Here is a 14316-nt window from a genome sequence, read left to right as displayed (position 1 = left end):
ATGGTGAGTACACTCCATCGGATCAAAATCCTCAGAGGATTGATCCGCGGATCAATCCTATCGTGTGTACCAGGCCTCACACATAGAGAGCGTCCTGCCGCACAGATGTAGTTCCCAGGAGGGGGTGAGCACGTTACTGACCACCGCAGTAAACCCTCCCGTCACGGTGGTGAGTAACAATCAGACAAGCAGGAAGTGAACAGAACAGAGAAGAAATAGAGCAACTTCTGAGCAAAAACGAACAATGAGGAAGTGAAAAGAGGAATGTCTGCAGGTAAAGGATGCTTATTATGAAAAAAAATGTTTTCCTTTACAACTCCTTTAAGCTTGAATATCAACCAAGACTCGTTGAGATGACCTAAAGTCCAGTTGTGTATGGGTCTGTTGGCACTGAGTATAATTTAGGGGTCTGATAATGTTGATATAGATATATAATATAGACGTTCACTTTAAGGATTGATAATGCACTTTTGTTTGCTTTTTCACAGATGTTCACAGCTTCTTCGTTTTGTCCTTGGGAATCAGACAGAAGACTGATAAGACCAGTTGAAAATAGACTTTTCTACTAAACCAGTTTGAACTGACCAGAGACTCTTGGGGAAGGTTTTTCTGCCAGTCACGTGATGTAACCCCCCATTTAACTGTTCCCATGCTATAAAGAAGATATGGACTTTGATTGGACTAAAACTATACGATCACACCTTTATCACGCCTAGAATACAGTTGATACATACCCATATCTTATGAATATTCATACGTATAAATTGTTTTCCCCTGTAGTTGTAAGCTCAGAAACACTTTCACTTTTACTCGCTTATAGTAGCCGAGATCTGTGTTGTCTTTCTCCATTGCAATGTCTTAATTAAAGCACCTACTTATTATCTTTATCTACCATCTAATCTGATCGTCTTAATTAAGACCCCCAAATTGGATTTAACAGTTGGTGCCGTGACTCGGATTCAGTTCCGTTGGACTTCCGACCAAAGAGACGGGAAACCCATGTTGGGCAGAACCAGTGGCCACGGTAAGAAAACCTTTTATTCTTACTCTTTCTGCCCACCACGGCAAGTACCAGTCGGTGTCTGAAGTCTATTGGCTGACGTCTGATGTGTTTGTTTTTCTTTGATGAGATGGTGAGATAAAATTGATGCAAACCAGAGTAATGTAAATGCTACACAGTTTGACCCAAATAACTCCTCTACTTCACTTGTTGCAGAAATAATAGAGTCTATAATAATCATTGTTGGTGGATTGCTAATGTTTTGTTTATATGCTTGGGGTGTCAATAGTTTTATGAGACTTGTGAAAAGGTCTGACCAGAGGACTGTAGTAGTGAGCCTGTGTGGCGAGTAAGGCCTGTGTGGCCAAGTGTAAAAGAAGTGCCATTTGATGGCTACTGTGTGTAGCCCAGGAGAAATTTTGGGTGACGACCCATAAATTTTTAAGTAGAGACTCGAGAGTGAGTTCTCTAGATTGGGAGTACGGTGCTCCCATGGACCTTTCAAACCGGGAAAGGTAGAAGTGGCACAAGTAAGTCCTATGACTGACATGACAGACAGATGTGGACAATGGTTAAGATGACACCAAGACTATTATAGGCTGGACCAAAACAGAGCTGATCTTGTACCTGCAGGAGTTATGATCAAATTGGGTATCTGTGTATGTTCATTTTTATGACAGAGTTGAATAAGGTAATTAAAAATGTACAATGTGTTTTTGAAAGTATGCAATGTGATGAAACTAACTAATTATGAGCCTGTCAAAGTTAGAGAATTAGACCAGGCAATGCCATTGTTGTTATATAAATATTTAAGAAATGTTTGAGAAGCAGAAAATCAATGCTACTTTTGGATAATTGTAAGATAATGATGAGATGAGCCTGCTGCTTTTTGCAGTTTATTCCCCCCTCCTTTGTGCTTGGGTTAGTGTGTGAAGAAAAGAGTGAGATGCTCCCCCCTTTAAATTCCTGTGTAATAGAGCCAGATAGTTCCGAATATCTAAGAAATGTTTAATTATGTGGCAACGTGAAATCCTAGTTAAAATAGTTAGTTTGTGTTATGTAACTCTTGGATTCATTTTTTAAAAAAAGAAAGAAAAGGTAGCCATGATTATTATAATTATTTAAATGTTTTCAAGAAACAAGAAAGTGGAGAAAGGCAAGTTTATTTATAAGAGGAAAAGGTTTAAAGGAACATTAAAGTGAATTGCATTATGAAGAAAGTGGACAGAATGTTGTAGAATTATTAAGGATTGCTGGATGTGAGAAAAGAGAAAAGGCTGAATGCTTTTGTAGCCCAATATGATGGTCAAGGAGCCATTTCTCAAAAAGAAACCAGGAAATGCTAGAATTGTGGCAGGATTGGCCAGAAATGCAGATTGCCTGACAGACGTAAGCAGAAGAAAGAGAAAGATGATGAATGAATAGTAAAGCAGCATGAACTTTCTGAGCACACAGAAGTTAATTTGTGCATCTCTGAGACGGATGGTAAAGAATGTTTGTAACATTACGCTTTCCACTTCAACTAACGTTATGATGGAATAATAGAATTGCAGTTGAGAAATCAAAGCTACGATAGCCTTTGTTTGGATGGTGATTTTATGGTTGGATTCATTTCTGATCCTGCTGAGATAAATGACATTATTAGGTTTAGTGGGAAGGATGAGGAGCAAGCGTTTATGCTCATCTGAAAGACCAGCAACATGAAGAAAAAGATGGTGACGAAGGCAAAGATGGGACTGGTGCCAGTACTTTAACATTAAGTTCAACTAAGAGGTGTCCAATTTGTCTGAACAGTCTTTCTCTGAAGGTTGACTTTCCAGAAGATTGTTGTCACATTTTCTGTATCCTGCAATCTTAAATGGTGTAAAACCTCTTCATCCTGCCCTGTTGACTGCAACCCCTTCGAAGCCATGTATAAAATAGATCTGGTTGGTGGATGCACCAAGATCCATGCTGTGGGAAGAACACAAAAAGAAAACTGCAGCTGCAACCTGTGACAGTGGTGCTGTACAAAAGAGAAGACATGCTTTGGAATGAATGTTATGAAGCAATACTGCTTGAATTTGGAGAAATGGAAGTGAAAAGATGTACTACAATCAAGCTTGCCAGATTTTTCCTAGAGAGAGAAGAAGACCTCAAAGAGGAGGGTGACCAGATCTGCTTAAAACTTATGGAAGAAGAAATGCAGCAAATTTCCCCAGTAAAGGACACTACTCTTGAAAATCCTCATCAATCTGATCCTGTTTGTGGACGGTACATGCCTGTACAAAAGATGGAGTCCCAAGAATGGAATATGCGGTGACAACATTGGAGGAAGTGATTGAGATCCAACTACTCCCTTCATCACTTTCAGCGCGGGTTGCCAAAGTGGTAGCACTCAAAAGAGCTAGTGAGACTGCAAAGGATCAAACAGCCAACATTTACACTGATAGCAAGCATGCTGTCAAAGTAATCCATGATTATGGACCCATAAGGAAGAACAAAAGACTCACAACTGCTGCAAGAGAACCAATTCAAAACTGAAAATATGTTCAAGAACTTTTTGAACCAGTCACCCTCCCAAAGAAAGTAGCCACCCCCGAAGGTCAACGCACATACTGAAGGAAGACAAAGGAAACCGTTGTCTGATCATACTGCCAGGAAGACTTGTGAAACACCCATGGAAGCAATCATGACCCTAATAAATGATTTTGCAATGGAATAAGAAGAAGCCCGAAACAGATTGAAGGAAAAGAAAAGAACAAATACTGAAAGTAAAGCAACTGATTAAGAAATTGCAAGAATCTGCACCTGACGATTGGAATAAAATCATGTAAAGGGACGGAACAAAGAAGGATCAAGATGGACTTGTGCAAGGAAAAAGGAATATGTGTCCCGTCTCAAACGGAGAAGATGATCATGCCACTAGCTCATGGACTGAGTCATGTATGCCCTAAGCAATGGAGAGAGACATAAGCAAGGCTGGATGGTTTATTCGATACTCCAGAAATGTATATCAAGACTTTGTTGATGGATGCATAATCTGTGCTAAAAATAACCCAGGAAACCCAACCAGAGTAAAACAAAGACATTTGGCCAAGTCACTATTCCTTTTCCAAAGACTTCAGAGTAATTAAATCCAATTGCCCAAATCAGGCTAATATCAAAATGTTTTGTTGTGCGTAGACATGTTTTTAAGCTGAATAGAAGCCTGACTGGTGGCTAAAGCAAATGCCAAGACAACAGCAAGGAAACTCCTTTCCGAAGTAATATGCCGCTTGAAGTCCCTGAAATCCTAGAGAATGACAGAGGAACACATTTCACTGGACAGATCATGCAAATTACATGCAGGGACTTGGCAATTGAGCAGGCCTTTCATGCCTCTATAATCCTCAGAGTTCAGGAAAGGTAGAAACATATAGGAATCATTAAAGACAGGCTAGCCAAATTAATGCAGGGAAAGGAAAGACAGGTCAGTAAGGAAACAATGACCAGAATTGTTGCCTTTGGTTCTTTACAACATCAGGATTACCCCTACTTATAGGTCAGAAAATTTGAGCCCTTATGAGATTTTATTTGGGGGCCCACCTAAGACAGGGTTGTATTTTCCACATCAGACTGCTGTAATGTATAATGATTTTGTTTTGTTATGTAATTGTCTAATACAAGCAACTAACTGCGATGCACAAGTTGTTTTTGATTCAATTCTAGATCAAGAAATTGGAACACATGATTTACAGCCAGATGATTGGGTCCTAGTAAAAGAACATGTGAAAGTACCTTTGAGACCAAAGTCTGAAGGACCCTACCAAGTGTTCCTGACAACTGCTACAGCTGTAAAGTGATGTGGATACATGCCAGCCATTGCAAGAAAGTACAGCTAATTTCAAAAGATGAGTAAACTACTGTTATGCCTTTGCTTGATCTTAGTCAAGGCTATAGAGGAAAATCACCTGTACAAATTACACACGCTGACAGGCATAAGGAGCCATTTGAGTACAGTAATTGCTAGATATGTTCACATAGGCCAGACAGTTAAAAAAAAAAAAAAAGGCACACACCTAGTACTCGTTTACGTTCATTTTGAGTTTAAGCAATACAAGGCTGCCCAAACTAGTATGTCAAGAATATCACAAATGTTGTATTATTGTGAAAATACATTTTATGCTAAATATAACTTGAGGCCTTTTGGAATACCTCCTTGTTTAGTAAGGAAAAGAGGTATACAATGTGACATTATGATAGGAAATATGAAAAACTCAGATTACACTGTTTAGATATGGTACATTTTCATGGATTCAACAGATATGTTTTTGTCCTCATAGGAATTATCGTTAGAGGATTGCTTGTTTATTTGTTTTTTTTTAGGTGTGCTAAATGTGAAATACAATGACAGTTAGATCTGAGGGAGATGACCCCCCAAGGAAGAAATAGAGTGTTATCAGATTGTCAGATTAGCAAATTTGTATGATACCAAAATGGGTGATACGAATGAGTAAAGATATGTATCCACATACACCCTAAGAAGAGCTTTACTCCACATAGATGTGAAGTAGTACTGTGGACCCTTTGGTGTCATACTAGGTAGAGAAGATATGGTAGTGACCCCGCCATGGGGGTCAAGAGGAGGGAAATGAGTATAATTTAGGGGTCTGATAATGTTGATATAGATATATAATATAGACGTTCACTTTAAGGATTGATAATGCACTTTTGTTTGCTTTTTCACAGATGTTCACAGCTTCTTCGTTTTGTCCTTGGGAATCAGACAGAAGACTGATAAGACCAGTTGAAAATAGACTTTTCTACTAAACCAGTTTGAACTGACCAGAGACTCTTGGGGAAGGTTTTTCTGCCAGTCACGTGATGTAACCCCCCATTTAACTGTTCCCATGCTATAAAGAAGATATGGACTTTGATTGGACTAAAACTATACGATCACACCTTTATCACGCCTAGAATACAGTTGATACATACCCATATCTTATGAATATTCATACGTATAAATTGTTTTCCCCTGTAGTTGTAAGCTCAGAAACACTTTCACTTTTACTCGCTTATAGTAGCCGAGATCTGTGTTGTCTTTCTCCATTGCAATGTCTTAATTAAAGCACCTACTTATTATCTTTATCTACCATCTAATCTGATCGTCTTAATTAAGACCCCCAAATTGGATTTAACAGCACCATCCGGCTTGACAAACTTTAATTGAAAAACTGAAGAAGCCGAGTGGAAAATTGTTGGCTTATCAGTGTGCCGCAACGGCATATATACAATAGCCAGCAGCAGAGATGTTTAGTATGGATCGAGGAACCTATGGGTTTTCTCTTGTTTTGCCTGCATCTACAGGCGTGTATGACTAGCCTTATTAGTACCGGCGGCGAAAGGACCCCCCTGTACTGCGCAGGTGTGAACTGAGCCTTCCGAAAATAGCCGAACACGTAGAGCCGAGAGTCAGCTCTAGACGGCGCCTGCGCACACCAAATTGTACTGCCGAGGCGGTGGTGCTACACTTCTGACATCCAGGCTCATTCCTTACCATCCCCGTGGACATGGAGCATGTTTAAAAAAGAGCCAGGAGGCCGAGCGAGCGAAGCGAGCCGTCCGACTGTCCACTTACAGCGAGGTCCACGTTGCCCTGGACCTGTTGCAATAACTATTTACATCAACATTGCAAAATCACCCGCCTAGCACTAGCATCGGGAGCGTGCGTAGTCATTGCGCAGGCACCGTCTAGAGCTGACTCTCAGCTCTACATGTTCGGCTATTTTCGGAGGCTCAGTTCACGCCTGCGCAGTACAGGGGGGTCCTTATCCGCCGGGGGGAACTTATTCGGCAGAACACCGGTATAGTGTCACAGTTTGCTGCCTATCCTAGAATGCTGCGGAAGTCACGTGGCGGGCAACTGCGCATGCGCGATGCGTTCCAAACGCAAGTGCGATGCGTTCCAATGGATTTTCGACAGTACACACCAGCGAACCCGGCATTCAGGGCGACGTGGATTTTTAGGAAAGTGGCCAGTCGGCCTCACGTCCTCGCTTCGCTCAGACGGCTCGCTCGGCCTCCTGGTTCTTTTTTTTAACATCCTCCAATCCACGGGGATGTTAAGGAAAGAGCCTGGATGCCAACCGAGGTTTCACTGGTGTGCACTGTCGTGAAACCATTGGAACGCATCGCATTTGGAACGCATCGCGCATGCGCAGTTGGCCGCCACGTGACTTCCGGAGCATTCTAGGATAGGCAGCAAACTGTGACAATACACCGGCCCATGGCACCAACACTCCCCAGCCCAGTGCTTTCTTGATTCCCCCTTGGATTCCTGAGTGTTCCAATCCATCTTGCAGAGTTCCCAAGCTCCCCATGGTAATAATTGAAAACAAATAATTAGAATTTAAATTTTTTTAATAATTTAAAAACAAAAAATCCCATAAAAGTAAGACCTTAGAGAGAGAGAGAACAGCCAATCCGATTGGCCTTCAGTGAACAATCATTTCCCCGTTGTATGGACTCCTTTATTCCAGATACATTTTCTGAAGGAGGTATGAGGTTTCCGCCTTGAACAACTGTATTTATATAAGGTAGAGGTGAGAGGTCTGTGCTTTTCGCTTATCTGTGTGTCCTGCATCATTTAGGAATTCCATGTAGTAAGGGATCTTTAAGGTCTTGTTGACTAAAACGCCTTTGGTGCCGTAAGTCAAATATTTACCGAGCACACACCTAGGATTTTCCTTCTCAGCCTACATGAGAAATCACATTTTCTTTCCCAGGACTCGCCATACCACACGAGTACTCCTTACTTAAAGTAGTTGTTCTCTGTATTAGGAGCTGCTGAGCATGTACGTTCCTGTGTTAAAATCAGGCAACAACGATCCTATGAATATGATCTGACTGCTGATGTCTATGCAGCTATCTTGCTACTATTTCTTTTTATGAAGTTTGCCACATAGGATTTTCCTTTCCCCTAGACTAGAGGAACAATGATCTGATTATCTGTGACAATTTGGGATTAGTGTTTTGGCTACCCTAGTTGCTCCGATGCCCGCCCGGGGAGATTTTTATGTAGGCATTTTCACGCACCCAGACCAGTGAGACCTGTTTCTATACCCCCCTTATGTGTGACCTGAAGAAGCGATCCAGCTAAACGCGTAGACGCACAGGGCTGGTGCATTTTGTTGATGTCATAACTTTGTTGACGTCATTTGGGTATATTTAACCCCTTTTTTGGCGGTGTTTTTGGCTGACTTTCTATTGTTAATACTATGTGGGCCAGATTCTCAAAGGGCTTACGACGGCGCAACGCCATTTGCGCGGTCGTAAGTCCTAATCTGGCCCGGCGTATCTATGCGACTGATTCTTAGAATCAGTTACGCATAGATTTCCATTAGATCTGACAGGCGTAAGGCTCTTACGCTGTCAGATCTTAGATGCATTTTTTTTTCCCGCCGACGTAGTTTTCCCCGTCGTACGCGCGGTTCGACGCAGTGAATTTACGACGTTTCCGTAGCTTTTGCGACGCGTAAAGTTTCCCCTGCTATATGAGGGGCAACCAATGTTAAGTATGGCCGTCGTTCCCGCGTCGAAATTTAAAAAAGTACGTCGTTTGCGTAAGTCGTCCGTGAATGGCGCCGGGCACCATTTACGTTAACGTCGAAACCAATGACGTCCTCGCGAGTGAATCAAGCACTTGCCCGTAAAACTTGCGGCCGCGTAACGTAAACGAGATACGTTCCAGCCTGCATAGTTTAACGCCGATCTACGAGAATCTGGCCCTGTATGTTTATATGCCCTTTTTTACTTTTATGTATAAATAAAATGACAATTTTTTTAAACCAAAATCATTGGTCCAATCGGCCTTTAAAGTCCGACCTATTGGGTTTTCTTTTTCTTACGTAGCAGACCACATCCTTTATTTTCCTGGCTTCATACCTTTGCATTGTGGTAACACTTCATTTCACTGAGCCTTAGAGCAACACATGGCACTCTATTCAGTGCCTTTTCTTTACAAGGTACTCCAATACACAAGTACACTAGGTGCTATTGGACCTGATGGGGGGGGGGGGGCACCTGTCCTCCTGTAGGGGGCCCAAACAGCAGGAGGAATTAGTTTGGTTTGGCGGAGGGGTAGTAGGATGCCCTGTGCAGCAGCTGAAAGCCAATTTCTCCTCCTCCTGCCGGCTTTTAGCTGCTGCAGGGAGAGACACTGACAGAGGGCATCATTCCTATAATTGCCCCCTTGTCACTGTGAATATAATTTTATTTTTATGTAAAAAATAAATAAAAAAAGGCTAATTCACACAGGTTCTCTGTTACATTTGTGTTCACTAATAATGATTTTAGTGTATTTTTTGGTGAAAATATGATCTTGATATGTTGAAGGGGCCCTGCCATGTAGACTGTACGGGGCCCCATGATTTCTAACAGCAGCCCTGCCTGCATGGCAGCGCACGACGACACACACGGCATTAAAGACAATAAGCTCAGGTCCAGCTTTCCTTCTGTTGCCCTTACGCTAACAGCGCATGTTAAGATGTGGGTGGAATGACCAGGGGGGCCCTTCATGTTACTGGCCTTTTTAAGTTGGCTATACACAATAACACATATAGATTCCGATATCCACACTACACAGTGTGGATGTATCAATCTCCCACTGTAGCTATAGTATTTTGGTAGCCAGCCCTGCCAGCTGTCAACATACACTATATCACCATAAGTATTGGGACCCCTTCCTTTACATATATATATATATATATATATATATATATATATATATATATATATATATATATGTATGTATCCTAACAAGCCCCGTAGTCTCTAGAGGTGAATGGTGGGGGGCCTAGGCTGAGGGAAATGACTCCTACTTTGGATTTCTGACCTATACTTTTTTCCCTTTCCTCTCCTTCCCCCTCCTCTGCCTTATTTTATTTAAATTAATTATACTCCAATTTATTTTTCTTCTTCCCTTCCTCCCCACTTTTTTTCTCCTTTTATGTTTAATGATTCAATTTATGGATACAAATAGAGGGTCCTGGAGCCTTTCTCTTCTCAACTCCGAGGTTGGAGCAATGTAAATTATTCCTAAATATCTAACCTCCTTTGGTGTTAAGGGCCCTGATCTTGTGCTATATTAACCACTTAAGGACCGCCTCCTGCAGATATACGTCGGCAGAATGGCACGGCTGGGCACAAGCACGTACCTATACGTCCTCTTTAAGTGCCCAGCCGTGGGTCGCGGGCGCGCGCCCGCGACCCGGTCCGAAGCTCCGTGACCACGGGACCCGTGGACCCGATCGCCGCTGGAGTCCCGCGATTGGTCCCCGGATCTGAAGAACGGGGAGAGGTGTGTGTAACCACAGCTTCCCCGTTCTTCACTGTGGCGCTGTCATCGATCGTGTGTTCCCTGATATAGGGAAACACGATCAATGACGTCACACGTCCAGCCCGCCCCCCTACAGTTAGAAACACAGATGAGGTCACACTTAACCCCTTCAGCGACCCCTAATGGTTAACTCCCAAACTGCAATTGTCATTTTCACAATAAACAATGCATTTTTAATGCATTTTTTGCTGTGAAAATGACAATGGTCCCAAAAATGTGTCAAAATTGTCCGATGTGTCCGCCATAATGTCGCAGTCACGAAAAAAAATCGATGATTGCCGCCATTAGTAGTAAAACAATAATAATTAATAAAAATGCAATAAAACTATCCCCTATTTTGTAAACACTATAAATTTTGTGCAAACCAACCGATAAACGCTTATTGCAATTTTTTTTACCAAAAATATGTAGAAGAATACGTATCGGCCTAAACTGAGGAAAAAAAAAATCTATATATTTTTGGGGGATATTTATTATAGCAAAAAGTAAAAAATATTGCATTTTTTTCAAAATTGTCGCTCTATTTTTGTTTATAGCCTAAAAAATAAAAACCGCAGAGGTGATCAAATACCACCAAAAGAAAGCTCTATTTGTGGGGAAAAAAGGACGCCAATTTAGATTGGGAGCCACTTCGCATGACCGCGCAATTGTCAGTTAAAGCGACATAGTGCTGAATTGCAAAAACTGGCCAGGTCCTTTACCTGCCTAAAGGTCTGGGTCTTAAGTGGTTAAAGGTGCTACAACTTCATCCAACATTACCAAGAAGTTATCAGTACTCCGCTCAGGTCCGAGCGGGCATTAGCCTTACTATAATTACTGTTATAATTGTTTATACACTACAGCCATATGGATTGGACATTTGGTCACCTCTTAAGAGTGTATGGATCATTCTGTACTGATATACTATTTGTATCCTAACAAAATTTGTTCAATTGTTACATTTTTGAATAAAAATCTATTGAAAAGAAAGAAATTGATGCACGCTGGCATTTCCAGATTCAGCACAGATTCTACAAGCAGACCGAGGCCCGAAACCCATAAATATGAAGACACCGACTGATCACCTTTACACAAACACGGACGGCATACAATAAAAGGACGGTTCCTTTTATTAAAAATGTAAACATCTCCTAATTTTTTTACAACAGTAGAGGGCAACATATCCGCAAAGTCAAAATCTTCATGGCCGCTATGCCCAGGTATATACAGTGATCTATGTTCCCGCGACCCTGGTTCCTTCTTCAGTCCTTCATGTACAGTCCCAGACACAAAAACACTTTGAACGGGTCCAGTAGCATCATGCAGAGCACTTGAGAAGAAAAAATAAAAACAAAAAAAAACATGCAGAGCAATGCTTTGCAGAGCCCTCAGAACAGGCCGTGGTGGCACGTTCGGATAATCTTTGGCACTTGATGGCAAAGGAATACCTATCTTGGCCCCAGGAAACACCCATCTATGTGACCGTGTGATGTCCTGTGATATCAGGCAGTGACCTTATGTGTAGTTTTTCCGTGTAAGGCTGGAATATAAATTATCTGTAGCAATGAATTATAGTGGGCACATGTATGTAACTGTGTCTTGTTTTGTCTCTCATATACTCAGCTGGGAATGTAATAGGAACAGCCACCCCGCCTGGAAATATTACAAAGTATAGGGGTGTCCGTCCCAATCGGGCAATTACTTTTGCTGACTGCTGAGCATTGATAATAATTAGAGACATCTCTGTGACCTAGCTGGGTGCTTTCTGTAAAACGGGGCTCCAGACTAACATGAGCAGTTACTCTGTTCTTTTGGAGAAGCGTCGGTAAGGCGTGCGGTACCACTGGATGGCACCGGTCCGTTCTCCAGGCTTTCATTCATCTTCTCGCAGATGACGTCCACCAAACGCTCGAAGACTTGTTTCACATTGATGTTTTCTTTTGCGCTGGCCTCAAAAAACTCGAACCCTGAGGAGGAAGCAAAGCGATGCCTGTTACGTGTTGTAATGATGAGCTGAGTGCACAGAGTTAAAATTGCATATTGCTTTTATTATCAAACTTCTCCTAAGAACATGAAAGAAGACCATAAAACAGTGAAAGGAGCGGGGATTTTTTTTCTCAGAAAACAGGTGCAGGAACTCAAACACAAAACATTAAAATTTCACTAACAGTGGGAGGGTGTTAAAGGGGCATTAAATACCAGGAGTGCATTACGTACAGAGTGCAGAGTTTGGGGGTTACACACAGAGTGCAGAGTTTAGAGGTGCGCTACGTGCAGAGTTCAGTGGTATGCTACGTATAGAATGCAGAGTTCAGTGGTATGCTACGTATAGAATGCAGAGTTCAGTGGTATGCTATGTATAGAATGCAGAGTTCAGTGGTATGCTATGTATAGAATGCAGAATTCAGTGGTATGCTATGTATAGAATGCAGAATTCAGTGGTATGCTACGTATAGGGTGCAGAGTTCAGTGGTATGCTACGTATAGGGTGCAGAGTTCAGGGGAGCGAGTTCAGCCTTCTTCCATAGCTGCTCACCTCTGCACAGGGCCGCCATCAGGAACTTTGGGGCCCCTTACACAGCTTCAGGCATGGGCCCCCTGGAGCAGAGAACCGGGTAGAGGTGCTGCCGCCCCGCAAATTGAAAAGCGGGGGGAGTGTCGCAAGTTGAGAAGCGGGGGGGGGGGCACCACGAATCGAGAAGCAGGGGGGGCTGCCGCCGCAAATTAATGAAAGAATGAATGAAGACCATAAAACAGTGGAAGGAGCGGGGCTTTTTTTCTCAGAAAACAGGTGCAGGAACTCAAACACAAAACATTCAAATTTCACTAACAGTGGGTGTTAAAGGGGCATTAAATACCAGGAGTGCATTACGTACAGAGTGCAGAGTTCGGGGGTTACACACAGAGTGCAGAGTTTAGAGGTGCGCTACGTGCAGAGTTCAGTGGTATGCTACGTATAGGGTGCAGAGTTCAGTGGTATGCTACGTATAGGGTGAAGAGTTCAGTGGTATGCTATGTAAAGAAAAGAGAGTTCAGTGGTATGCTACGTATAGGGTGCAGAGTTCAGTGGTATGCTATGTATAGAATGCAGAGTTCAGTGGTATGCTACGTATAGGGTGCAGAGTTCAGTGGTATGCTACGTATAGGGTGCAGAGTTCAGTGGTATGCTACGTATAGGGTACAGAGTTCAGGGGAGCGAGTTCAGCCTTCTTCCATAGCTGCTTACCTCTGCACAGGGCCGCCATCAGCAATTTTGGGGCCCCTTACACAGCTTCAGGCATGGGCCCCCTGGAGCAGAGAACCGGGGGGAGGTGCTGCCGCCCCGCAAATTGAAAAGCGGGTGAGTGTCGCAAGTTGAGAAGTGGGGGGGGGGGGGAGTGCCACGAATTGAGAAGCAGGGGGGGCTGCTGCCGTGAATTAAGGTCGGTGGGCTTTGGGTGCTGACGAAAAAAAAAAAAGGGGGATGCCATCCGGGGCCCTGGGGACCACCGGGCCCCTTAGAGGTCGGGGGGGGGCTTTGGGTGCTGAATTTTTTTTTAAATAAAAAAAAAAATGGATGCCATCCGGGCCCCTGGGGGCCACCGGGCCCCTAAGAGGTCAGGGGGGCTTTGGGTATTGACAAACAAAAACATAAAAAAAAAAGGGGGATGCCAACTGGGGCCCTGGGGACCACCGGGCCCCTTAGAGCCGGACTTCTGTGTTTACAACTGATGGTAGTGAGCAGGGGGTCTGAGCCAGAGATTGTGGAACTGAGTTCCACCGAGTTACAGTTGAAAAAAAGCCCTGGGAAGGAGTATCTGGTTGATGCTACAGTATAGGCTCAAAGCTTATGTATACATTCCCCATTATGGAGATCTGTACTATCCAGTAGATGATGTATGTTAAATGACCCCAAAAAATCTTTTGAAGGTTTGAAGGGACATGGTGGAATGAACACCGCCCTGTACAGGAATCTCCATTACTAGAAGGTTATTTGGCA

The 14316-nt window shown here is 42.9% G+C and overlaps 1 protein-coding gene and 1 long non-coding RNA gene across 2 annotated transcripts in view; one reads left to right on the top strand and one right to left on the bottom strand.

The window, feature by feature from the left end:
- The first annotated feature begins 396 nt into the window (after nt 1–396).
- Nucleotides 397–6121, top strand: LOC120933353. Its single transcript, XR_005748079.1, has 2 exons — nt 397–1024; nt 5711–6121. It is a non-coding gene; the product is annotated as an uncharacterized LOC120933353 (long non-coding RNA).
- Nucleotides 6122–11444: 5323 nt separating this feature from the next.
- Nucleotides 11445–14316, bottom strand: part of RAB3D (RAB3D, member RAS oncogene family) — a 58220-nt gene continuing 55348 nt past the window's right edge. The window contains exon 5 of the mRNA XM_040346535.1: nt 11445–12304. Within this exon, the coding sequence (XP_040202469.1) occupies nt 12123–12304 (182 nt within the window). The 3' untranslated portion in view covers nt 11445–12122. The remainder of the gene's footprint in view (nt 12305–14316) is intronic.

The sequence above is a fragment of the Rana temporaria genome, chromosome 3 (assembly GCF_905171775.1).
Source record: "Rana temporaria chromosome 3, aRanTem1.1, whole genome shotgun sequence".
Classification (NCBI taxonomy): Eukaryota; Metazoa; Chordata; class Amphibia; order Anura; family Ranidae; genus Rana; species Rana temporaria.
This window is presented reverse-complemented; position numbering and strand designations above follow the sequence as displayed.